The sequence below is a fragment of the Tenrec ecaudatus genome, chromosome 10, assembly GCF_050624435.1.
Source record: "Tenrec ecaudatus isolate mTenEca1 chromosome 10, mTenEca1.hap1, whole genome shotgun sequence".
Lineage (NCBI taxonomy): Eukaryota > Metazoa > Chordata > Mammalia > Afrosoricida > Tenrecidae > Tenrec > Tenrec ecaudatus.
The window spans coordinates 7,211,556-7,237,335 of NC_134539.1; the positions used below are offsets into that span (position 1 = coordinate 7,211,556).

At 50.8% G+C, this 25,780-nt stretch overlaps 1 protein-coding gene and 1 long non-coding RNA gene across 2 annotated transcripts; both read left to right on the forward strand.

Annotated features, from left to right (window-relative positions):
- The first annotated feature begins 2,155 nt into the window (after positions 1 to 2,155).
- PDCD1LG2 (programmed cell death 1 ligand 2) lies at positions 2,156 to 13,165 on the forward strand. The gene is made up of 3 exons (XM_075558861.1): positions 2,156 to 2,162; positions 5,163 to 5,468; positions 12,861 to 13,165. Exons 1-3 carry the CDS (start codon positions 2,156 to 2,158, stop codon positions 13,163 to 13,165), a joined length of 618 nt encoding a protein of 205 aa, XP_075414976.1.
- A 5,476-nt stretch (positions 13,166 to 18,641) lies between these two features.
- LOC142457802 (uncharacterized) lies at positions 18,642 to 23,688 on the forward strand. Its single transcript, XR_012786390.1, has 3 exons — positions 18,642 to 18,764; positions 21,464 to 21,513; positions 23,311 to 23,688. It is a non-coding gene; the product is annotated as an uncharacterized LOC142457802 (long non-coding RNA).
- Positions 23,689 to 25,780: the final 2,092 nt, after the last annotated feature.

Consider the following 25,780-nt stretch of genomic DNA (forward strand, 5'->3'; position numbering starts at 1 on the left):
CTGGACAAATCTACTGCAAAAGACCTCGCTGAAGAGCTTCAGAAACACAAACGGCGATGTTTTGAGGACTGCACTGTGCTTGGCCCAAGCCAAGGTACTTTGAATTGGCTCATAGGCCAAACTGGGACAATGCGTGAGGAAAACTGAAGATGAACACATGCCTTTGGATGAGGTGTTGAGGGAGGATATCAAGTGTCGGATGGCTGCCAGAGGAGCGCCCAGAATGCTCCTTAGAAGGACGATGGTGAGAATTTGTCGTATGGCCCTAGGATCTGCTACCAAGAAGGACCAGTCCTTCAGAAGGGACATCATGCTTAGTGCCCAAGAAAAACGAGGCGACAGGCTAAGGACTGGCAGCAGCACACACTCAGCTCCACAGTCCTGAGGAAGGTGCGGGAACGGGGAGGGCTCCGTTCTGTTGTGCACAGGCTCGGAACCCACACAACCGCACTCAACAATAAGTTCGGTTCTGGGGGAGGGAGGGGTGGTTGCTTTTGTTTTTCTCATTTCTTATGTTTTTGGTTCCCTTATTTCAAAACCTACGGAGAGTTTGTTACCCAGACACACTTAAGGGGATAGACTCTCGCTTTGCAACTTTTCATGACTTGGAAGAAAGAGCCGCTCCGGTCTTCCCTCTTTCGCTGATGGTTCCTTCTTTCTGCACCCTCCGGAGATGGATGAAAACAGTGGGGGAGGCGTGTGCTCATAGGACACTTGAAAGTTACTCTGAGTTGGGGGGCGGGGGAGGCCTCACCCTGAGTCACCCACCCTGTCTATCTTTAGTCTCCAAAACTGCCTCTGCCAGCCTCTGGGGTATACAAAGCAGAAGGTACCCAAGTAGGAAGTGTTCCTCCAAAGGGAAGGGAAGCCTTCTGCCTTCCCCCAGGATGCCTGTGTCTTCTGCAGAGCATGACCTTGTAAAAGCAAGCCCCCTCCCCCACCCCCTGCACACACACACTGCCTGGCCCCATCTTTCAAGTATTAGGTAGAAAGTTAGAAAAAAAAAAAGATAGGCTGCTGTTGCTAACGAATTAAATAAATCATCATAAAATTAGCTTAACGAGGAAGCTATCTTGGGAGCAAATGCAAAGCATCATCGGGGTTGCGTTTCCTGGAGAGGGTGGCAGGTGTGGATTCCCAGTGATGCCTGCTGACAGAGAAGATGCCACTTCCCCAGGAATGCTCGGCTTTGGCCACACCCCTTGCCCCTTACTTTAATGAAGAACCTGAGCGGAGCAGGAGAACCTGCATAACAGTCGGCAACCTTTGGTCATCAAGGAAACAGTCCGTGTTCTCCATTTGTCTCATCACTCACTTCACAAGTTCAAAGTTCAGTCGAACCTCAGCTCAATGCATGCCCCAGTGGCATGTAATGTAGAACGCAGAGCGTGCCCGACTCCCTCAAGGGTGTGGTAAGCAAACATGGAGGTGCTCACGGCACAGGTTTGGGAGATAACACACCTCCCAACCCCGCTGCCATCCAGTGGGTTCCCGCTCAAGGGACCCTACGACGGAGCTGCCCTGGCTGACTGGTTGCCAAGGCCGTCAGTCTTGAAGAGACAGATGGATTCGAATGCTACCTTCTCAAAGGACTGGCCGTGGGCCGTGGGGAAGCTATGTCCCTTTTTGTGAGCCCCATCTATCAAGATCCCTGGTGGCACAGTGATTAAGTGACCAGCTGATGGTGCCCCACGTGAGACAGATGGAGTGGTCTGCTCCCGGAAAGGTCATGGCATGGGCAAGCCTGTGGGGCAGGACTACTGTCCTCCAGGGCTGCTTTGAGTCCTGTAGGTTTGGGGGCATTTTTCCTTATCTGTAAAATGCAGATGTAATGCATCCCTTGCAGCATTGTTGAGCGTTTTGAAGGAGATGATGAATTCATATCAAGGTTTGAGTGTCTTGGTTGTGGCAAGCCCTTAATAGATGTTAACAGTACTCTACTGACTGATCACAATAGGTTGAACGTCACCTGCTTTTCAAACAGCAATGTGCCTGTTTGCCGATTCGCTGGTTCTGGGCAGGTCTACTTGTCTACATTTCTAACTGGGGTCAGGTGAAGCTGGGGACTTCCTTTGAACGGCGTGATGGTCCCAGACGTGCCATTAGTGAGTGCTATTAGTCAGTGCCGTGTGCACATTGACGAGCCCTGGTGGCGATGTCGGGTGAGTGGTGGACCGCTGCGATGCACGCTCAGAGGGTGCAACACCACCGGTGGCTCCTTAGGAGACAATCGAGGCTGCTGTTTGCTCACATAAAGATTTGCAGCTCAGAAACCCTCTATAAGGATGCCGTGAGTCAGAATCGACTTGATGGTAGTGGGTGGTTTGCACAAAGAACTTATAAATGGACTCCCAAGCCACTGAATTTTGAAAGACCCAGCAGGAGGCTCAGGCATTGGCTTTGTTTTGTTTAGGAAAGCCTCCCAGATGGCTGAAGTAGTTAAATTCTTGACTACAAGTTCAAAGGTAGGCAGTTCAAAACCACCCAGAGGTGCCTTGAAGGACAGACTGGTGAGCTGATTTCGAAAGGCCACCCCTTTGAGAACCAACCTGAGGGAGTGCAGGTGAGAGTCTCCACGAGCCAGAACCGGCTCAATGACAGTCAGAAGCCACAGGGGATTCCACCAGTGCTGAGGAGGGAGGTATTTCTAACCAGGGATTCTGAGGGGCAGCCAGGGTTGGGAGCCATCTCCTGACCAAACTGATGGCTTGAGAGATGTTGCCTTGGCGATTCACAACAAGTCAACCTGTGCTTGGATTTCAGAAGCACACTGCGTTCCCTAACTCTCATTTTCCTCAGGTGAGGCAAGCGCCTTGGGGCATTTGCATGTGTCGGCAGCTGCCAGTGGGGCAAAATTAGACTCAAGCGCTGTTGCGTCTCCCTAGGTCTTCTGGGCTGCTCGAAGACACCAGCTGTACTTTCACGCAGTCTGCCCCTCCCGAGATCATTAGCCGACCCTGCCCTTTAGAGGTGGGTCCTGCTGTCACTCGTCTGAAAGGTCGCACGCTTCAGGCCTACAAAGTGTGCGAACAGACCAAGAGTGGGGAGAGGACAGAGGTGAATGCTTGTCACAGGCCGGGGCAAAAGGGGGAGTTCGGCTGCAGGCGGCGGGGACTTCCAGCGGAAGTTTCAGGCGTCCCGATGCTCGCTCGTGAGAAGGAAGAGTGAGTGTGGTCAGCGCACGGCCGAGCAGATTCACCCGGTCTGGGCCCAGCGTCTACCATGGAACTCTTGTCATGTCTCAGACTCAACAATGCACCTTCTTTGCATGCTTCATTTCTCTTCCCTGTTTCCTGTTTTACACCAGAGAACAAGAGGAGATGGGGCGGGTCTGTGGTAGGAGTCTCACTTTCCAGGTGAGAGTCTTGGGTTCACTTCTTGGCCAATGTGCCTCAGGCTCCCTCATGACCCATCTGTCGGTGAGAGACTGTGTGGTGCAATGGCGGCGAGCTGACTCCAGACTAAGACAGAGTAGGAGGAAAGGTCCAACACAGTGCCTGGCACACAGCAGCCACTCACTGTCATCCCGTGGTTGGCAGTAAAGAGGAAGGTAGCTGCTACACTTGGCTTGTGTGCTGGCCTTCTGGTGCCGGACAAGTCGCTTCACTAACCCCTCTGTGCCTCAGTTTTGTTTACAATAGGAACGAAGACCGTGGTATTGCCAGCCTTGCAGGAATTCCTCAGGGAGACCCCATATCAGCACCCAGTGCTTCCCAAAGTGGGCCATACCGCCCCCTGCAGGGCACTGGGACCGTCCACAGACTCACTCACCCAATAGGACAGGGTAGAATTGCTCCTGTGAATTTCCCAGACTATAACTCTTTATGGGCGCAGAAAGCTGTCTTCCTCCTAAAATGATCCAATGGAACTGCAAACGTGGATGTGGTGGTTGTCAGGTGCCATCCAGTCTGTTCTGACCCACCGTGACTGTCTGCAGGACAGAAGGAAACCCTGCCCGGTCCTGCGCTGTCCTCACAACCGTTCCCGTGCCTGAGCCCACTGTCGCACCCACTGTGTCCATCCATCTCCTTGAGGGCCTGCCTCTCCTTCGCTGTCCCTCTCCTTTACCAAACACCATGTCCTGCTCCAGGGACTGTCTCTCCTGGCATCCCCAAAGTGCTCTACAGACCACTCTGACCATACTTCTAAGTCAGATCGGTTTGTCCTTTCGGCAGTCCGTGGTACTTTCCAGATTCTTGGCCAGCACCCCCATTCAGATGCATCCATTCTTCTTGGCTCGTCCTTATTCAGCGTCTGACGCCCACAAGCATGAGAGGCTATGAAAATAACCACGGCTTGAACCAGGCATCCCTTAGTCCTCAAAGTGACATCCTTGCTTTTCAGTGCTCTAGAGCGGTCTTGTACAGCAGATGTACCTAGTGCAAAAGTAGATGGCGACACTTTATCATAGGCGATGGGCTATTGTACACTGTGTCATAGGTGACACTTTATCATAGGCGATGGGCTATTGTACACTTTGTCATAGGTGACACTTTATCATAGGCGATGGGCTATTGTACACTTTGTCATAGGTGACACTTTATCATAGGTGATGGGCTATTTGCATATAGTAGTTTTCTTTTTTTTTTTTCCTGAAAAGAGGACAGTAGGCCAAATAAGTTTGGGAACCTATCACCTAACCTCTCCCCAGAACCCAAGAAAGGATAACTTGAGCCTTACTGTCACCAGTGACAGGAAGTGGTCCTTGAGGGGAAAAGATGTCGATGAATTCATGGGGAGGGACAATGGGCTGAACAGTAAGATGTGGTAGCAATTAAACCAGAGGGGCTGAGTCCTCAGTGGTACAGAAATCACAGGAGGATTTCCATTTCCGTGCAAGGGGTGATTTGTAAGGGCTACACAGAATGAGACGGAAGATGCCAGAAAGCACACTTGTTTGGTCAGAAGCTCTGGCTGGACTGCACAGGGAGGGCAGGGGCTGAGATAATGCAGCGACACAGTGGGGGTTATCTAGAAGAAAGAGCTACCACAAACCCAAGGGTCAAGAATTCCACCCTCGCTCTTCCGGACTCCATGCAGCAAAAAGGCTGTCCAGGGAATAGCAGGGGCCACTTAGAACATGAGAGCCGTGTCTCCTCCCCCCCGCCTCTGGGCAGAGCGGAGGTGAGCGGGCAGAGGCCAACCGAACGTCTCCTTTGCAGCTCTCTTCACAGTGACTGTCCCCAGGGAACACTACGTGGTAGACCATGGCAGCAATGTGACCCTGGAGTGCCATTTTGACACCGGAGGGCCTGTTGACTTAGGAGCACTCACCACCCAGTTGCAGAAGATGAAAAATGACACAGCCTTACCCAATGAAAAGGCTGTTCTTCTGCAAGAGCCCCTAGCCCAGGGGCAGGCCTTGTTCCGCATCACCCGGGTCCTGGTGAGTGACGCGGGCCGGTATCGCTGCCTGATTCTCCACAAGGGCGCCTGGGACTACAAGTACCTGACCCTGGAAGTCAGAGGTGAGTCTCCCTCAGCACTTCCCCTCCACGAGACTGGGGAACCCATGAAAGCAAATACTGGGGCACTGGCTATTGAGAGCAGGGTCACTTGAGAATAAACAGGAACACCTGGTCAAAGTAGGGTTGCCATCTGGCATAAGTCAGCTAAGGTGAGGGGAAATCTAGGTACCCGCACCAGTTGCTGCTGGGTCAATGCCAACTCATGGTGACGGTGCTCCACCGGATTGTCAAGAGTTGTGATGGCTCATAAGCAGCACAGCAGGCCTTTCTCCCAAGGTGTCGCTGCTGGATTTGAACCACCAATCTTTCCATGGTGGTCTGCTTCCATAAAGATCTACAGCCTTGGAATCCCGATGGAACAGTCTGAGTCTGTCCTGGAGAGTTTCTCTAATTGAGTCGACGGCTGTGGATTCTGGTCCGTATGCCTCTGGGTTCAGGGCTGCCCTCATCTGCCCACCACAACACTAGCTAAGAACTGAAATCTGAAGAGTACGCTCGTGGTCCGTGTGTCCCCTTGGGAAAGACAGTGCAACAACTATGAAAGAAGGGAGTTTGCTCCTCTTCGGCTCTGTGTTTGCCAAGTTCCACCAACTGCCCTGAATTAAGCTGAGTCAGGCCTTCTCTGCTCTCACCCCACCCAGGATGTCTCCAGATCTCTCTTCTGTAGGGACTGTGGCTCTTGACCTCTAAACCACATTGACCTGGGCACCAATGCTGCGACTCTGATTCGGTGCAAAGAAGTACTCAGCTAGAAGGATCCAACAAGAGCAGGGTGACTCTAGTTGGCGCAGGAGGTCCTGGGCGAGTTGTTTCACATTATTCCAGTTGTCCATAGTCTGCACAATAAACCACTAGGGGGAAACTGACCACACAGTAGGGGTATGAGGCGTCACCAAGAGATCAAGAACTGGGCATGGCACCTGGCATACAGCGAATGGCCTGCTCTTTGGTGGAAGGATCGTGATGACTCTTGGTGAAGTAGTGTCCCCACACCTCAACCCCCAGTGAGTCACCAGGGAAACCTTAGCCTCGACCTAACCCTTTCTAGGCACCCACTGGGCACGTCTGCATCACATGAAAGACAGTCTGAGCTCCGTTATCATGATAAGAGCTAACCAGGCATTGTTATGGTCCCCCACGGTACTCAGAATCTGCTCCTCTAAATCATCCATCACCCCTCCAACTGTACTGAGTCCCATTTGAAGGGCAAATTTGAGCAATTCGAACGTACTACTCTCCTCTTCTTTCAGGTCAAGGGCCATGCCTCACTCCTTGGAAGTTATTCTCACTACTTTCAAACTTGTTCTTTAAAGTAATGGTGTTCAAACTGGGATATTTGGGGATTACAAAGACTTTCTAAGGGGTGCATGGGCAGTGGCATTGCTGGGGTTAGTGTCACCAATACAGTAGCTCATGGTGTCACCCTTCCTCCCATACTAGACCTCCTCCCATACCAGACCACATAGAACCTTAGGCTGCTAACCACAAGGTCAGTAGCTCGAAACCACCAGCTATTCCTCAGGACAAAGATGAGGCTTTCTACTCCCATAAGGAGTTACAGTTGTGGAAACCCACCGGGAAAGTTCCTGCAGTCCTGTCCTGTCGTATAGAGTCACTGTATGTCAGAACTTAATGGCGGTGAGTTGAGTTTTGATCGATTTTGACCTTAAGATGGCAAGTGTAGCAACCAGTTCATAAAGTAAGCATAGAATTTTACCCTTGTAGGATGTCAGCTGAGCTTACAACTATAGCTAACCACAGGGCTATTTTTATTTTTAAAAGAATCTATTTCTGCTGAAACTGCATAAAAATTCTATAGATAGCCCTTTTGGCCTCATCCCCTCTGACAATGTCATGTGGTGTAGTACACAGCCCCCACACCAGTGCTTGGGTACAGTTTTAGGAAGTATGTTCCCGGATCCTGTCTTCCACTAGCACTGTTTCTGGATGTTGATGTGCGTGAGAACAAGCTAAGGGAAGCTTTTGGGGTTCCCCTGAGGCACTTCCTCTTTCTGCTGCTTTCCCTACTTCATTAAAAGTCTGGGTTCAGCTCCTATCCTGATGCAGTGCATTGTCCCCGGGCCTAAAAGATCCTTACAGCTCAGCAAAAAGATTGCTCTCTTAACCCCATCTACTCAGGAACAAATCCGTTGGCAAGTCAGTTGCTTTTTTTGTATGTAATGGAAATAAAAGTGTATCAGTGGTTACCATGGGGTAAGGCCAGGGGAAGGAGGGGATTTATTGCTTAAAGGGTACTGGGTTTCTGCGGCGAGTGATGGATAGCCAACAGGCAGGTGTGTCCCTTATGGTGGATGTGGTTCGTGTCAGTGAACCACACTTTAGGGTAGTTAAAATGGGTCATTTTTCAAGACATATTTTAACACCAAAAAGCTTGCCGTCAGCCAAGTTGGAAGACTGACTGATGGCCCCCAGTGTTTGGATTTGACAAGATAACCTTGGGCTTCGAAGCATGCCCTGGCAATGCTGGGGAGCAAAGTCTTCCCATTCCTGCCTCTGTATCTGTGCGGGACAAAATGTCTTCGCCCTCATCAAACTCACACTCACTGTCAAAGACTCGGTTCCAATGCACTGGGCTGCTAACCCAAAGGTGTAAGTTCAAGACCACCAGTCACGTCATGGGAGACAGATGAGACTTCCTACTCCTGTAAAGATTCAAAGTCTCACAAGTGCCCTGGGACAGTTCTATGTTGCCCAATAGGGTCGCTGTCAGCAGCAGTGGCTCTTATAGTCACAAAGAAACAAGAACCGACTGTGCCTCTTGGTCTCAGTTCAGCAGTCAGTCACATACATCCACAGATTCATATACAAACTGGACCAGGAGGGATTCCTGCCCATCTCATGAAGGTACCTGTTTCCAACCATCGTTAGCTTTCATGCGTGTGCTGCTTAGCTCTGGGACACGGGTCTTGTGACAGAATCACCTTGGAAGAATTTTGACAAAACAAACTGAATCCAAAGAGAGGTCTCTGGACACGATGCCCTGTGATAGGGTTGAAAGAAGCGGCCATGGCTTACCTCCATGTGAGCAGGCCTATATGGGGGTCTTACCAGTTGTCTTCCTATGAAGAGCTAATCATCACTGCTAACAATGATTGAGCATTTATGATGGGCCAGGCACCTCATTCATTTCATTCACCACCACCCCTGTGAAGTATTATCGTGCCCCTTTTATCAATGAGAAAGCAGATGATACAGAGGTGTTAGGGAACCAGCTGTTGGCTCAGGTCATGTGTTGTTTCACTAAACCAGACAAGCTCCGACTAGAAGAGACAAAGGGGTGAGATTTGGTTTGGCACAAGGATGGGGATCCCAGGGAAATTGTCATTTTCTTGTTGTGTAAGAGTGGAACAGAGTGACTGCCACTTGTGGATGGGTGGAGCCAAAAGTTAGTTATCCAGAAGGTTATTAATATTAGTTGTTGTGGTGGTGTGCCATCGAGTCAGTGCTGGCACATCGGGACCCCATGCCCCTGCCCGGTCCTGCGCTTCCGTCCCCACCCACTTGAGTCCATGGTTGAGTCCATGGTTGCAGCCACTGTGTCCATCCATCCTGACACCTTCGTATTAATGCAATGACACATTCATATTGGAACAGGAGATAAAAGGGGACACTTCATAGCAGCAACGAGTCGAGTCTGTGGGAAGGCATCTGTGTACAATGTAGCTTCAAGATATTTAAAACACAAGCCGGCAGGCCCACATGGAGTGATAGATGTCCAGGTCATCACATTTGGAGATTTTAATCCACCTCTGTTAATAACAGCCAAACGTTCATTAAGAAGGTAAGGCTTTGAACGACACAACCAGCCAGCTTGACCTACAGTGCACATATAGAACTCACATCCAGCAACCGCAGGGCACACCGTTCACACAGTATGTGCAGGCTGCCGGCAAGACCATGAGCTAGCGGAGGTGCCATAGCAGACGTCTCCCATTAAGTAGGAAGTTGGGCACGTTCAATCCATACATACATCAATTGTGTAAAGGACATTTGTACATTCATTGCCCTCATCACTCTCAAAACAACCGCTCTCCACCCAAGCCCCTGGCATCAGCTCCGCATTTTTCCCCTCCTTCCCCACTCCCCCTTCTCTCATGAACCCTTGATAATTTACAAATTATTATTTTGTCATATCTTTCCCTGTCAGATGTCTCCCTTCACCCACTTTCCTGTTGTCCATCCCGCAGGTAGAAGGTTATATGTAGATCCTTGTAATTGGTTCCCCTTTTCCATCCCACCCTCCCAGTATCGTCACTCTCACCACTGGCCCTGAAGGGATCATTCCCCCTGGATTCCCTGTGTTTCCAGTTCCTATCTGTACCAGTGTACATCCTCTGGTCTAGCCAGACTTGCAAGGTAGAATTGGGATCATGATAGGGGGGAGGGGGAGAAGCATTTAGGAACTAGAGGGAAGTTGTATGTTTCATCGTTGCTACATCACACCCTGACTGGCTCGTCTCCTCCCCGAGACCCTTCTGTAAGGAGATGTCCAGTGACCTACAAATTGGCTTTGGGTCTCCACTCTGCACTACCCCCCTTCATTCACAATATGATTTTTTGTTCTGATGATGCCTGATCCCTGATTCCTTTGACACCTCGTGATCACACAGGCTGGTGTGCTTCTTCCAGGGGACATTCAATTTTAAGATTACCCTCTGGTTTAAAAATTCTAAGACATGCCCCACTTTTCCTAAGAAGATCACCCTCGGCTCAGCTTCCTCTGTGTGGGCAGTTGATTGTGATGCCTTTACCACCCTCTTCTCAAGAAAGAGGCTGTGGAAGTGGCCTGGATATTTATAAACATGACAGTGCATAAATTTAGGATGTGGGCATCTGCCCTCCCCAAATCTTGCAGACACTAACATTGTTCCCATCTGCTCCATCCCTCTCCTAGCCCAAGACAAAGCCTTGGTCCAGCTCTGGATTCCTGGGCTCCCCCACCTCTAAAGCCACCACCCATTACTGCCATCCAGGTCAACTTCTCACGCAGAGTGAGCCTGCAGGAGCAGGCGTGACCGGTCCTCATCCACAACACGTGGTGCTGGTGGATCTACTGATTCTATTTCATCCCCCACATGAGAGGCCTTATCAAAGGAGTGCTCACATAATAGAATGGAATACGCTGAAAAAAACCCTCAGCCAAGAAAAAATCTAGACCGATGAAATAAAACTGGAGATATGCTGGCGTTCTGGTTGATCGCCAGTGCGTGAGCTCGAACTTAGGGAGACTGTGTGTCAGAGAGGCGCAGTTTGCGGCCTCTCTCTTTGGAGGGCCTCCTGTGGTTTCTAGGTGCTGCCAAGTCAGTTCTAACTCACAGGGACCCTGTGTGCAAGAAACACTGCCCGGTCCCGTGATGTTTGAGCCCATGGTTCTGGTCACTGTGTCCATCCATCTCCTTGACAGTCTTTCCACTAGCCTCCTACTTACCAACCATGGTGCCCTTTTCCGGGGACTGGTCTGTCCTGATAACATCTCCAAGCGTGTGAGAGGACATCTCGCCATGCTCGCTTCTCAGGGGCATTTCTGACTGTACTTCTTCCAAGACAGATCCACAGGACCCCCAAGAGTCCACGGTACTTTCAGGATTCTTTAGCGGCGCTGTAATTCAAACGCATCAGTTCTCCCGTGGTCTCCCATATACATCGCCCAACTTTTTCACGCGCATTTAAGGCAGCTGGAAACACCAGGACTTGGGTCAGGAGCATTCTAGTCCTCAGAGAGACATCCTTGCTGTTCAACACTTTAAAGAGGTCTTGAGCAGCTGATTTGCAACATATCGTTTGATTTCTTGACTGCTGCTTCCATGAGCACTGACTGTGAATCGGAGCAGAATTAAATCTTTGATAACTCCCAAATTTTCTAGGTGAGTTTTAACCCACCAATCTTGTGGGGAGTGTTTGAGCACTTAACGATTTGTGGACTTTCACATGCCTAATGTTAGCGATAGGGCAGAATGAGGCTCCTCAGAGTCTAGTAAAGTCCATTGGTAGGCTGTTTCAGAAGCTGACTCGCCTCATCTACTACTACTTCTGAGACTTCCAGGAAGATGCTCCCTCTTCCTGTTGATGCTGCTCGTTCCCAGAACTCTGCAGCTATACAGAGCCTCATTTTCTTTGGGTGATCCAATGCAGAAGGCAGAACTGGGGGAGAGAAAGTCATATGTCCAAGCCCCCCAGCCATGAAACCCAACTGTTTCCTCATCCAAATTAGGAATATAATGCTCATCTTGGGGTCACTGTGTAGTTCAAATGAGATCATGTATGTTAGTGGAAGAATGCTGAAAAAAAAAATATATATATCTTGCTTTGGCACATCATCAGGAAAGGCCAATCATTGTGAGAGCATCATGGTTGAGAGATTGCTCAGTGCCATACAGCTAGCTTCCTACTCATAGCAGCCCTGTGGACAACAGAACGAGACAGCGCCCAGCCCTGCGCCAGCCTCACAATGGTCGTGCTGTCTGAGCCCATTGTTGCAGCCACTGTGTCCATCCATCTCATCCAGGACTTTCCTCTTCCCCACACCCCTCTCCTTTTTCAAGTGTGATGTTCTGTCCCAGAGTCTGGTCTCTCCTGATAACGTGTCCAAAGTAACTGGTGAGCAGAGGGTCACCGAGAGCAAGGGAAACCCTCTGTGCAATGGATTGACACAATAGAGCCACACAACAGTTGATTCAGAACAGCAGTGGTCCTGAAGATGGCGTCGGATCAGCCAGTGCTTGGCTCTGTTATTTATAAGGTCACCATAAGTTAGAGCCAACTTGTCGGCACGATCAGTAATGACAGCATGTGTTGAGCTGGGATCAGGTGGAGAGTCACTTACCCCTGTTCCTCTACAAGTTCTTAACTTCATGATCTATATGCGCAAGAATAGATATCCACATAGGAAATGGACCTCATTTTTTGCTATTAGGGTGAACACACGCTTCTTTCTCCCCAAACTCTGGGACTCCTTTGGTACTCGTTGCAGGAGAACAAGACTTGAGACGGAGCGGATCTTGCTTCTTGCTCCGTCGTTATCAGTCTGAGTCTAGGTTTGCAGATCAGACACCCAAGCTCCCTCACCCACCCAACCTACTGGATAAGAAAATCTTGCTTCCCCACCCAGCCACCGGCCCCGATGGGAATACTGTGAACCAGGAAGATATGAGGGGCAGCGGTGGCTAGCAGCCCAATATGTGACCCACTGTGCCCCCAGAACTTGTAGTGTCTAAAATAACATGCTCTCTGGCACAGGAAAGGGTTTGGTACATGAACGCCACTGTTATTTAATATTGAAAATGGTCATTGTTATTCATTTCACATGACATTGCATGCTGAGTGCCACAGGATCAGAACAGACTTGTTTCTTTTTCTTCTTCCATTGTCCAGCTTCCTACAAGCCCATAAGCACGAGTGTCCGTAAGGTCCCAGGAACAGATGAGGTAGCACTCACCTGCCAGGCTGAAGGGTACCCTCTGGCAGAAGTGACCTGGCCAAACGTCAGCATCCCTGCCAACACCAGCCACACCAAGACCCCCGAGGACCTCTACCAGGTCACCAGCGTTCTGCAGCTAAAGCCACAGCCTGGCCAAAACTTCACCTGTGTGTTCTGGAACGTTAACTTGAAGGAACGGACATGGGCCATCATCTACCCTGGAGGTAACAGCAGCCCGCTTCCTGGCTCCATCTGCTAAGCAGAAAATATATGTGCACTCAACAGAAGTAACTGGAGGAGGGTGTGGAGAAGGGACTGTTGACAGGGGATGATGGGTCAGAGAAGCAAGTGCAGGACCCCGGGCTACCACCAAATTCCAAACCCAAGTTCACTGCCTTTGAATCCACTGAGACTTATAACAGCCCTGTAGGACAGGGTAGAGTTGCTCCTGTGAGTTTCCAGGACTGTAAATCTTTACAGGAGTAGAAAGCCTCATCTTTCTCCCTCAGAGCAACTGGTGGTTTCAAACTGCTGACCTTATAGTTAGCAGCCTAACATGGAATCCACTGGGCCACTAGGACTCCCTCTGGTCTTCCACCAAACCAAACTTACTGCCATTGAGTCCATTCTGATTCATAATGACCCTACTGGACAAAGTAGAGCTGCCCTCGTGCGTTTCCAAGACTGGAACTCGATGGCAGTAGAAAGCCTCATCTTTCTCCTATGGGCTTCCACGGTGGGAGGCAATTTCCAGTGTCGTAGTGGGTGGTCCCTGGGACCTGCAGCCACACCACAAGATGCAGGACTGCCCCAACCTTGTGTTCCTCTCGGCCTCCAATTCCTGCTGGAGCCTCCGTCTTCCATTCTAGGGCAGTGGCAGGCTGTCGAGGATAAGGTATGACCATGAGATAGCAGCATCGCACAGCAAGCTGCTTACGGAAGCCGATGCATTGGCAGAGATCTTCCAGAGGCCAGAAGCCCAGGGAGCCACCCTAAGGGGAGAAGGCCTGGAGACCCAGGGGAAGGGGAGGAGGAGGGCCTGTGTGTCTTCTTCAGCGTCCTTCTAAAAGACAAAGTGCGGCGCACAGAAGAGGGTCATCAAAAAAGGGGAAGGCCCTCAAGGAGATGGTGGCGGCTGCAACAAGGGGCTCAGACATCATCACCTTTGTGAGGATGGCGCAGGGCTGGGCAGTGTTTTGTTCTGTTGTCCATCAGGCTGCTATGAGTCAGAGCCAACATCAAGGCACCTAACAATGGCTGGACTAGTGTCCTTTTGCAGTCCCTGAGCACAGCGCTCTGAAGGCCGCAGCTCCTTGCTGCGGTGGCGATTGCTGACCAGTCAGCTCCACCTCGCAGCGACTTTATGGGTGCATGGCTGCCTCAGCCTGATCGGTAGTGGGGGCAAAATAACACGGCCTGATGCTGAGCCATCTTCACCATTGTCTGCATGTATCTCGGGGGCCTTCTAACCTATGGGCTCAGCTGTGAGCACTTTATCGGACAATGTTCTGTGGTGAGTCCCAGCGTTTCCACTGGCCAAGTTTGGGCCACCCTGTTAGGAATTGAGATGCTGGTGGCTCTGCGTCAGCCTCACAGCAACGCGTGTGCTCAGAGGAGGGCAGGCTGGCAGATGGGGAATCAAGCAGCACCGTAAGGTCCTTCTGCTGCTCCAGTGGGTCTCAGCCTTCCTCATCGCGACCCTTCCATGCAGCTCCTCATGCTGCAGTGACCCCCCCCCCCCACCATCAAATTACTTTCGTTGCTACTTCATCACTGTCATTTTGCTACTGTGATGAATCAGGAGACCCCTGTGAAAGGGTCATTTGTGCCCCAAAGGGGTCGCGACCCACAGGTTGAGAGCTACTGTGCTACACTTTCATCTGGAGACTTTGGGAGGTTTGGTGCCCGGGGGCTAATTTTTCTTTTCTTTTTTTTCTTTTGTGAGTGAGTGAGTGAGTGAGTGATTGAGTGAGAGAGTGAGAGTGAGTGAGAGAGTGAGAGAGAGAGAGAGAGTCTACTTTTTCTTTTTCAAAGAAATCGGAGTAGTACAAGTTTGAGTTTGGGATCAGTGGGCCAGGGGGTCTCAGCTTTCTCAGAAGAAAGTAAAAGGCCAAGGCCAATACAGAGGTCATCACGGCCTCCTGTATACGGCGCCTTCCATTGGCTGGACCTGACCAGAGGCAGAGAACAAAGACACCCCCGATACATGCAGTGAGGTCTGCTCCTCAGGGCTGGGAGCAGAGAGTTGCAGGGTAGACAGCTGCTGTGCAGAGACCTGGCTCCTCGCTCACATGCCAGCCCAAGGCTGCTTGGACACGTGACTGCCCGGAGTCTGTTGAACCAGGAGTTCAACAGAATGAGGGCTTCCTGACGAGTCAGCAGTGAGTCAGCTGATCTGAGGGTATTTCCAGGAAAACTGGCCTTTGACAGAAAGCTCCAGTCCTCAAAGGTCTGTGCTGGATTTGGTTTGCTTTTGCTTTCCAAAGGACGCTGTACTGTTGACATTTATACATACACCAGCAAAACATCAGATGATTCTGGGGAAGTGGCAGCTGTAGATTTGCCAAGTCAGGTCATTATCTAAAAAGCAGTCCACATCTGGTATCGCTGTCGGATCCTAAGAGACCAGCCAATTTATTGTTTATTATTACCTGGTGTTTAAGCTTCCTATGGCTGCTGTAACCAATTACCACCGCCCTAGTTGCTAAAGACAACCCGGATTTGCTGCCTGTTCTGGAGGTCAGGAATCCAAGGCAGGCTTCCCTGGGCTCCAGTCAAGGTTGGCGGGATGGGTTCCTTCTTGAGATGCTAGGGGACTTTCTTGCTTTTCCCAGCTCCTGAAATGCACACCTGGGATCCTTTATTTGCAAATAAAGCCATGCCATCACGTGGACCTCTGACTTTATCATCCTATCCCTTTCTCTGACTATCCCCCCTCTTCCATCTTTCCAAGGCTTTTAAGATGAGCTCAGGCCCCTCGGATAATCTAGTACAATCTCTTCCTTTTAAGATTGTGCATTGGGCTCTCTGTCAAATCCCTTTGGCCATGGAAGGTAGCACATTCACAGGGACAGGAAGCTCTTTGGGGAGCCTGTTGGTGGTCTTCAGAGAACCCTGGGCTGGGGCTGAAGTCAGAGGTGAGACAGACAGGTGAGAGTGAAGGTGCAGGAGACCTCTGCTCCACCCCAGGTCAGAGGAAATCTTATCATGATTGGCTCCAATCCCCAGACTAGATTCTGACATGATTAAATAGCCATCACATTCGTTATGAGTTATTGTCTTCGGTTAAAAAAAATTCCTCTCTAAACTAATTGCCAGAGGCAGCTGGTTATCTTGATGCCCGCCCACTCACCACTTGCCTCCCTCCCATCTGTTGCCCACTTCCAACCCTGAAGTTAGCCCAGCCTCTTTCTAACTAAACAAGGTCGGGGAAGGAAGGAAGGAAAAAGAGTATAGAAAGCGCTAGACGCTTCCATCGTCACCATCCCAGGAGTGCGCACTTTCCCTGAAACTGCTGACCCCGCTGTCCTTTGCTCGGTGACAGCTTCCGTGTAGCCTGGTACTTCGTTCTTCTGGGTTGAAATGTGTTTCTCTAGAAGGATACTCTTCTGACATGCTCAGAAGGAACCTACAAAGGTGCGTGAGTTTGAAGTCATTAAATCCCCGCTTCTGCACCACCTGTGGATGAAAGACGAGGCTTTCTACTCCCGTAAAGTGTCTTGGAAACCCACAGGGACAGTGTACCTTGTCCTACAGTGTCGCTGCGAGTCAGGATCCACTGGGTGGCAGTGCATGGGTGCTTGCACCACTGGTGAGCTCTGTGGCTTTTTCTGGGCAGGCGAATCATTTCTGTCGAGGCCCTGATGTCATGGGAAGTTGGGAACGAAGCTGGGTGGCCCAAGTCTCTGAGTGATTCCCGAGTCAACAACCACGGGAGTGACTGGTGAGGTGTGTAACTGAGCTCAGGAACTTAAGGTGCCCAGCAGTTGTAGCTGTGGGTGCTGCCGAGTCAGTTCCTATTCATAGCGACTCTGTGTGCATCAGAAAGGAACACTGCCCGGGCCTGTGCCAAACTCACAAGTATTGTTTGAGTCCATTGTTGCAGCCACTGTGTCAGTCCATCTTGTCCAGGGCCTTCCTCTTTTCAATGCCCTTCTACTTTACCAAGTATGAAGTCCTTCTCCGGGGACTGGTCTGTCTGACAACATGTGCAAAGTATGTGAGACAAAGGTTCACCTCCTTCTCTTCTAGGGATCATTGTGGCTGTACTTCTTCTACAGCAGTGGTTCTCAACCTTCCAAAGGCCACGACCCTTTCATACGGTGCCTCATGTTGACACCTCCCCCATGTAGTGACCTCCCCCCAACCATAAAATTATTTTCATTGCTACTTCCTAACTGTAATTTTGCTACTGTTATGAATCAGGTGACCCCTGTGAAAAGGTCTTTTGACCTCCAAAGGGGGGTCGAGACCCACTGATTGAGAACCGCTGTTCTAAAGACAAATTTGTTTGTTCTTTTGATGGTCCGTGGTATTTTCAATATTCTTTGCCAGCACCATAATTCATTGGTCTGCCTTTATTCAGTGTCCAACTCTCACATGTGTTGGAGGCGATTGACAATATCATGACCTGGGTTGGGCGGACGTCAGTGTTCCAGGTGACATACCAGTCCCAGTGGACTGTTGTCAACCAGGCCAGGGACCCAGGTGATGCCCTTGCTTGCCACACAAGCACCAGTGGCAGAGGAACCAAAGTCACGCATCGTCCCATGGATTCCTCACTCCTCTTTGTGGAAGACTTGGCGTCTTTCAGCCGCTCCCTTTCTGCTTCCTACACACTGCTCACAGTCCCCTTCCTTCTGGGAAGTGGTGCCAGATTTTTCCTGGACCAGTATTATGTTTATGCTAGGTGATTTGCTCCATAGGACAAGCCCCAGACTTTGACCTTGAGTCCCTCCCATCTTCTTCCCATGACCCCACCTCCAGCCCTTGCAGAGTTGAAAGTCTGGTGCCTCTTTCTAAGCCATGGTTACCCAGTGTTCCCTACTAAACTTGACCTTTTCCTTGGTGCCAGGACCTTGATTATCTGACACAAGCAAACAGGCTGGTTCTGTGTGGATGATGGCCATAAGAGCATTCCCAGGATGATTCTTTTTCTTAAAGAATCTTGTTTGTGCATGAAATGGAAGAAATAATCAGATCGATTCCAAGCATTGTGTGTGCTTGTCGGGGGAGGGGAAGATATTTTCAGGCTGAGGGATTGTCCAACGGGGGAAAGAAAAATGATGGTCATGAGGAAGACGGTGAACAGCTAGGAGGAGTGACAAAGGGGCTTTAAGCAATTCATGGAAAAGTGGGATTGAATAAGGAATTTTCCCATGGGTTTTATGAAGCTCCCCCTCATAGAGAGGTGATAGAATATGGTAGATGTATCAATATCAGAGTGGTGAAAAATATGAAATCCAGAAATTGACCACCTGGGTTGAATTTCAGCTGTCACTTACTGGGTAACTTTGGGGAAGTGTCCTAACCTCTGCGCCTCACTCTTTTCACCAATAAAAGTGGGGTCCTAGTAGAGCTGCCGAGAAGAGCAAATGAGTTGATGTGTGCAGAGCCTTAACGCCTGGCGTTGACCATGTGGTTATAACTCATTGCCAGGGCCAGCCTGTCGGATCACCTCTCAACCTCACGTAATGGGACTCTAATGCTTTTCCTTCACCTAGCTCAGAGGACACCTGAGGACCCAACAAGTCCACTGCTCCTCATTTCCATCCCAATCTTCATCGTGGCCTTCCTCTTGCTGACCCTACCGATAGTCCGAAGGAAAAGGCTCTGCCAAAAGCTGTCTCCTAGGAAAGGTAAGTCGCTTTCATTCACGGTGCCTCCCAACCAAGGTGGTTCCCCTGACGAAGGTTCACACTCTGGAGCGGTCGGGGACGTTGTTAAGGATTTCATTTAACTTGGACCCACACTTGCTGCCCACACAAGCAGCCATCGAGAGATCAAGTGACCTGTTGCACTGGGCAAATCTGTTCCCAAAGAACTTTTTAGAGTGGTGACATGCAGAGATGTCCCTGAGGCATGAGGCGGGCTTAGCCCCAGACCATGCGAGTCTCAATCCCCTCATGGCAAGGAATAAGGAAGACCAGGCAAGATGCAGTGCCTTTGAAGGATGATGCTGGTGAGGTGCATTGACTACACCAGAAGCTGCCAGAAAAGCAGACGCGTCTTCAAAGAGCAGAGGATGGTGAGACTTCGTCTCACCGACTTCCGACACATCATCAGGAGAAGGACATCATGTTTAGAAAAGTAGAAGGTCAGGGGCAAAAAGAGGAAGCTCCTTAGCAAGATGGATGGACACAGTGGCTGCGACACTGGGCTCGAGGTAGCGACCCCTGTGAGGATGGAGTGGGACCGGGCAGTGTTTTGTTCTGTTGTGCACGAGTGGCTATGAATCAGAACCCACTCGGCACCTGGAAACAACAACACAACTTACCATATACTCTCGAGTACATGCCGACCCGAATATCAGCCAAGGCACCTAATTTAATCACAAAAATACGGTCTATATTCACAGCTGCTGTGAGATCGCCTCACACTCTGTGGGGCCGTGTCCTCTGCCTGCATTAGCCTCAGGCAGCTCTAGAATCCAAAGAGCTCTCGCTGGAAGAGAGAGGGGAGGAGGAAGAGGGAAGGTAGGCAGGGAGAGAAAGGAACGAGGGGCAGAAAAGGCTAACAGTGGGAGGAGGAGGGAGCTTCAGCTTAAAAAGGAAGAGTGACTGGGCCATGGTTCACAAAGCTCTGCCTTGGAAATAGAATCACTTCTACAAACCTTGACCTCAAAGGGCTGTGGCAGAAGGGCTGCACATGCGGTCCTATCCTTTGCCCGTTACCCTCCTACTTCCCCCTCCCTCTAGGAAAAGACCAGGGATCCAGGCCTGGGGACTGAGGATCACTGAGATGCTTGAGAACAGAGCCTGGGAGTCTTTTGTTGCTGCTCATGTTCCAAAAACTCAGCTCACTGCCATCAAGTCGATGATGATTCACAGCGACCCTATGACCTAGTGGCTTTGCCCCGGGCTGTGGCCAGCAGTTTGAAACCCCCAGCCTGCTCCCTCAGGAGGCAGATGGTGCCGGCTGCTCCCATAAAAGTTACAGTATCAGAAACCCAAAGGGGCCGTTCTGCCCTGTTCACTTTAGGAGAATGAAGTGGGGCTTTAAAGGAGGAGGCCAGCCTTCCCCGACCACGCCCACTCTCTCGCCCCCCCACCCCTACCCCCACCCACGCACACCCAGTTTCAGTAGTAGCTTGTGGATTGGCACGGGCCCCACACATGGTTGGGAGAGACTGGTCGTAGCCAGAGAGTGGCTTGAAGGCGTTTGCCAATCCTTCTTTCTAGTTTCTGTTTGTAATGCGGCAGAATGAAACCCGCACTGCCTGCGAAACACGCCTTCTCTGGCCCATTTGTCAGGAGCCCAGGGCCGGGTCCTGACGCGGGATGCACGGGTCTGTGCACGACAGTGTGCCCGTCCTGCACACAAAGCTCTTGTCGGGGAGGTGACAATTGTTGGAACGGTGGGCAGCAGCACTTGAAACCGGGCCAGAAGGCTAGGCCAAGGACTATGACCAAAGACCTCGGACAAACCATCTGACCTCTCTGAAATGGCTTTTCTTTAAGGGCACACAGCAACTAACAGGAAAAACCGTGCATTCTCTCTGGTGCAAAAATGGAAAAGGGTCTACGCCCCACCCCACCCCCGTCCCCCATTTTTTTCCTTAAAGAATTTACTTTAGGAAACTTGAAATCACCTGTTCTCCCTCTGCTTCTTTGACATGCACATACATGCTGCAAACGCGGGATTAGGCCTGGACCGGGTTCAGGTGGCAAGTCTCGCAAGACAATCAGTAAGGCAGGGGACATGTGGCCTCTCCCATGAGAAACTTGGTGGAGGCCACTTGGTGACCTCGTGCTTCTGCCCTTGGGTTACGGGGAGCTTCCTGCCAGCCTTGTATCAGTCATTGACCCCTGAGTGTGAGTTAATGGATCACACCGCTGTGCTCTAAGCCTGAACAGGCAGGAAGTGGCAGCCCAGCCTAAAGCAGAAGAGAAAGGGATAATTCTGAAACTGTTTCCTGCTGAATACCCAAATTAGCTGCCCCTCAGCCTCTGGCTCCTTATTTACACAGTTGGGCTCTCTCTTTCTCGCTGCACCGAGTCAACTCTGACCCATGGCAAATCTGGAGGTCAGAGTACAAGAGCCCCAGTGCGTTTCCAAGACTGTCCGTCTTTACAGAAGCAGAAAACCTCATCTTTCTCTCCAGGAGCAGCGGGTGGTTTCCAACTGCTGACCTGGCGGTTATCAGCCCAACACTTCACCAGGTGGCCACTGTTTGCCTGGGGCCCAGGTTTCCTTGTGCCTCGCCCAGCCTGAGCTTCCTAGGGGCAGCAGACATCTGGCCTTGCGTACGGGGTTGACTGTGCGTTCTCGATAAACAGAGCACTCGTCTTACTAACCTTCCTTCTGTCACCGGGATTTCTTTTTGATTTTCTTGCAGATGTAACAGAAAGATCTACTGCTGGAAAAAGAAAGGACGGAGGCGTCGATGTGAGTAGGTGTGGCTTTCCTTGGCTTTTTCACCTCTTCTCCTATCTCGGCTCCAATTAAGAAATAACCACGGTCCTCCAAAATCCCAAAGGCAGTGGAAGGGCACTTCAGCCAGGGCTGGTCCCCAGGATCCCACAGCGCAACGATGGTGTCACCTGTACCTCCTAGGACAATGGTCCAGCCCCGCACAGCCTACAATCCTGAGTAGAGAGTCCCTGGGTAGGACTGTTCACCTGCTCGTCTGCTCACTAAAAGGACAAGGGTTCAAGTCCTCTCCAAGGTGCCTTAGAAGAAGGACCTAGCAAGCTATTGCCCCAAAAGAAAAGCAAACAGCCATGTGCTGTCGTGGATAAGTCAGGCTGCTAATCGCAAGGTCAGCAGTTCAAATCCTTCCGCTGTTCAACTGGAGACAGACGAAAGGCTTTCTGCTCCTGTAAAATGTACAGCCTCAGAAACTCAAAGGGGGAAGTTCAACTCTGCCCTACAGGGTCACTAGCAGTCAGAACCAACTCAGTGGCAGTAAGTTTGTTTGCTTGTTTGTTTGTCTATCAAGAACCCTATGAATTGAGCAGTATGCTCTTTTAAGAGGGACCCACCTATATGGGATCCAAAGATTGAATAGGAAGTTTTGCGGGTGGTGAGTTTATGTTCACAGGAGAGGAACGAGTCTGAAAAGGAGGCTGAGACTGTGCGATTCAAAGATGCCACCCGTGTCCCTGGACCGCGGCATCTGTTTTGCTATGAGTGTTCTCAAGAACCACACACACACAATATAGATGTGCGGATACTTTCAAGCAAGGGTTCCGAGGCGAAACAAGACCCTCTGCAGCACAGTTCTGTTCTGTCACGCGTGTCGGGGCAAAGGCCGCTGCCTGGGTTTCTACTGCTTAGCCCTCGCAGAAGTACCCCGGGTGTGGCTCACAGCCACCTGAGCCCGCAGGACAGAGCTGCCCACAGGGTTCTCAAGGTGGTAACTCTTCATGGAAGCCACTCCCACGGCACCTTAAGCAAAACCTACCAACCCTAAAACCCACAGTGACGCAATCGGGGGTTTCTGAGGCAGTGACTCTTCCTGGGAGCAGACAGCTTCAGCTCTTTCACCAGGAACACGCGGCGGGTGCCTTTGAACCGCCTCTATGCAAAGCATGGGCATTGCTAAATAGTCTTTATTGACATCAGCTCCCCAGAATATCCAGAGCTGCTGGCCTCAGAATTCTGCAGAAGGTAGATAGCGTGCACACACCCACACCCCCTGCAATCCACAGGAATCATTATGGAAACAGCCCTAAGCCATTTTCTCCAGAGTTTTCCTGCTCACGCCTAAGACGTGGCACCTTGGGAGCACAAATGATGACTGGAAAGGAATCCCCGTGCCCCCTGAACCCTCCTCGTCTCCCACCACCATCCTGAGGGTGCCACTCAGGGCAGTCCTATGTGGGGTTTCTCTCAATCACCATGGAGATTCCTCGCACCCAAAAAAACAGGCAATGATGAGTCAGGTGGAAATCCTTCACCCTCCACACGGGAGACCTGCTTTGGATCCCAGGCACCTCCATGCCCTCCCCCATACCCCCCCCACCCCCTATCTGCCAGTAGAGGTTTGCGACTAAGATGGGCTAGGAAGAAAGGCCTGGTGATGTACTTTTTTTGGGCGGGGTGGGGGGGGGGGATCAGCAATGAAGAGGATCGCCGATATAAGCTCCAGATGTGCACGAGGCCCCAGTGGAAAGCTGCTAGCATCGTGTGTTTTTCTCATCACAAAAGTCAATCTTGCCACGTGTGGATTTCTCTCCCCAGATCTGAGCGGAGGTCTCGGGAGCTGGGGTGAGTGAGGGGACCACCTTCTGGACTCAGCGAGGATGCCAGGACCAGCCCGCGGAGCTTGTGATTGCACTTTCAACGCCTTTGGGTGACCCCGCACTTTCCTCCTCTATAAGAAGACCCTCGCCCACTGTCCTGGAGCTTGGAGGAGGGCACGCTGCCCTGGCTCTAGCCGGACTCTGAGCTGGTCCCAAGGAAGCGCACCTGCACTTTAGAAAACTACCTGCTGGATCCTACCCACAGCAGGTTCTGGGGCTCCCCCTGGCGGCCAGCCTGAAAGCCAAGGAACTCATCTGAGGTTCATGGGAACAATGGGGTACGGAATGGACATATTTAATAACACGTCACTTTCTTAATTCTCTGTGGCAATCAGAGCAGGCTCTGAAGAATAAAACGCCATTGTTTACTCTTCCACATGTCTCAGATGGCTTGGCCGTGAGGGGTGGGTCCCCTGCAGCTTAGTAGATTTACTCTCCCATCAGTCCACTGGGCTCCATTGGTGAGCGAGCCTTGAAGTCCCCTGGCTGTTCACCTCACTGATGGCCCTGGCTGTTGCCGGGAGAGAAATTCACAGAGAACCACCTGACCTGGGCCCCACCTCCCACAACAGGTGTCGGGCTGCAGTGTTCCTGAGCTGAATGGGAAACAGTATACTTATATGGCCACCATCAGGGGAGCCAGCCCCTGACAGATCATCACAGGCCCGGCAGGTGCAATTGTACAGCAATCATAACGGAAGATTATAGCAAAGTCATAGAGAATAAGGAGAGATGGAAGAGAGACTGAAATAATGGAGTCAGACACATTTCATGGTAGCATGCTCACCTCAACTCCTCTTGGTGGTACAGGGCAGGAGAGAGAGAGAGATTTATTACTAACCAAGACATATATCTTTTGGGGATATGCAAGCCCTAATTACAGGTAAAGACATACATCACAGAAAAGGGTTCTGCTATAGGTAATCTGGTAATGGGAGGGGGCAATCTAGGGGTATACATTCAATAGGAAGGAGAGGAATTGGGGGTATACATATGACAGGATGAGCAGATCCTAGATTCAGGGAGGTAGCCTAATTTTGGATGTCACTGAGCAGGTTTGACCTGTTCTCTGACTCTCCATAGAAACCATTATAAGTAGGGTGTGCACCCCACCTACAATGGACCAGATTTCTTATGGGAGAATATCTCTTTAGCATCTGACCTCCCACCACGTGCTGGCAAACAGCCTCTCATGTTTGGCATATCTTTGGGGGAGACAAAGCTGGGGAAAAGTCTTCTTGTATCCCACACCTCCACTTTTGGTCCAAGAGAGGAGCTACTAGTTTCCAAAACAGCCATGAAGGGAGGGCTTGCCCCAGGATCCAGGCTGAGGACAGCACGCCACCAGAGCAGCTGGCAGTCACCAGGCCCTCAGTGCAGGCACACCGTGCTTACGCGGTTATACAGACCAGAGCACTTCAGAAAGCTCATGGCAGAGTGAGCTGGAAAGATCTTGGAATCAGCCCACAAACTTCAAAACCCTCTGCCTGCTGAAACAGAACTTCTCCAAACCCTCGGGAAAAGGCCATCGGAGCGTCTCCAAACACAAATGAAACGGAGGAGCAGGCAGGTTAAGACTTTGGTCCTTGTTGCCTGTTCTGTTTGGAAAGGACACAGCTGGGGCTGGGAACCCACATTCCTACCCTCCCCTGATTTCCTAACCAAGGGGCCACTGCAGGGAGACACGCCCTCTCTGGCTTCTCTGCTGGTCACTCTGACTCTGTGGCCTGGTGGCACTGTTAGGTACGCTTTGGGCTGCTAACCACAAGGCTGGCGGTTCAAACCGACCGGCTGCTCCTCAGAAAAAAGATGAGGCTGTCCGTTCCTGTGAAGATTTACAAAGCCCACACACAAGGTCAGCAGTTGGAAACCACCAGCCGCTCCTAGTGAACCAAAGCCTTGGCTTCCTACTCCTTTCACGAGTTACAGTCTTGGAGACCCACAGGGGCAGTTCTGCCCTGTGCTAGAGGGTCTCTGTGGATTGGCATTGGCTCGGTAGCAGTGAGTTTGGTGTTAGGGTGTTTATATGGCTTATAGGATGGCTAAATGTTGGCGTGAACTAGATGACAATGGGTTTGGTTAGTTCTCACTCCTTGGGGGAAAGAAGGAGTGGGGTGTGGGCTTTGGTGTCAGAGTGTGTGGGTACCAGGATGTATGAATTAGGGAGCCCTCGTATTATGGTAGATATGATGCATTGGCTGCTAACCTCAAGCTCAGGAGTTTGACCTACCGGTCTCTCCTTGGGAGAAAGGTGAGGTTGTCTGCTCCTGTAATGATTTACCAGCTTGGAAGCCCCAGGACCAGAGCAGCTCTGACCACTTTGAGCACTGAGATGTGTGTGAGTTACACAATGTCTAATGCTTAGCAGTTGATATTTCTATAATCGGTTTCCCTATGACTAAGGGAAG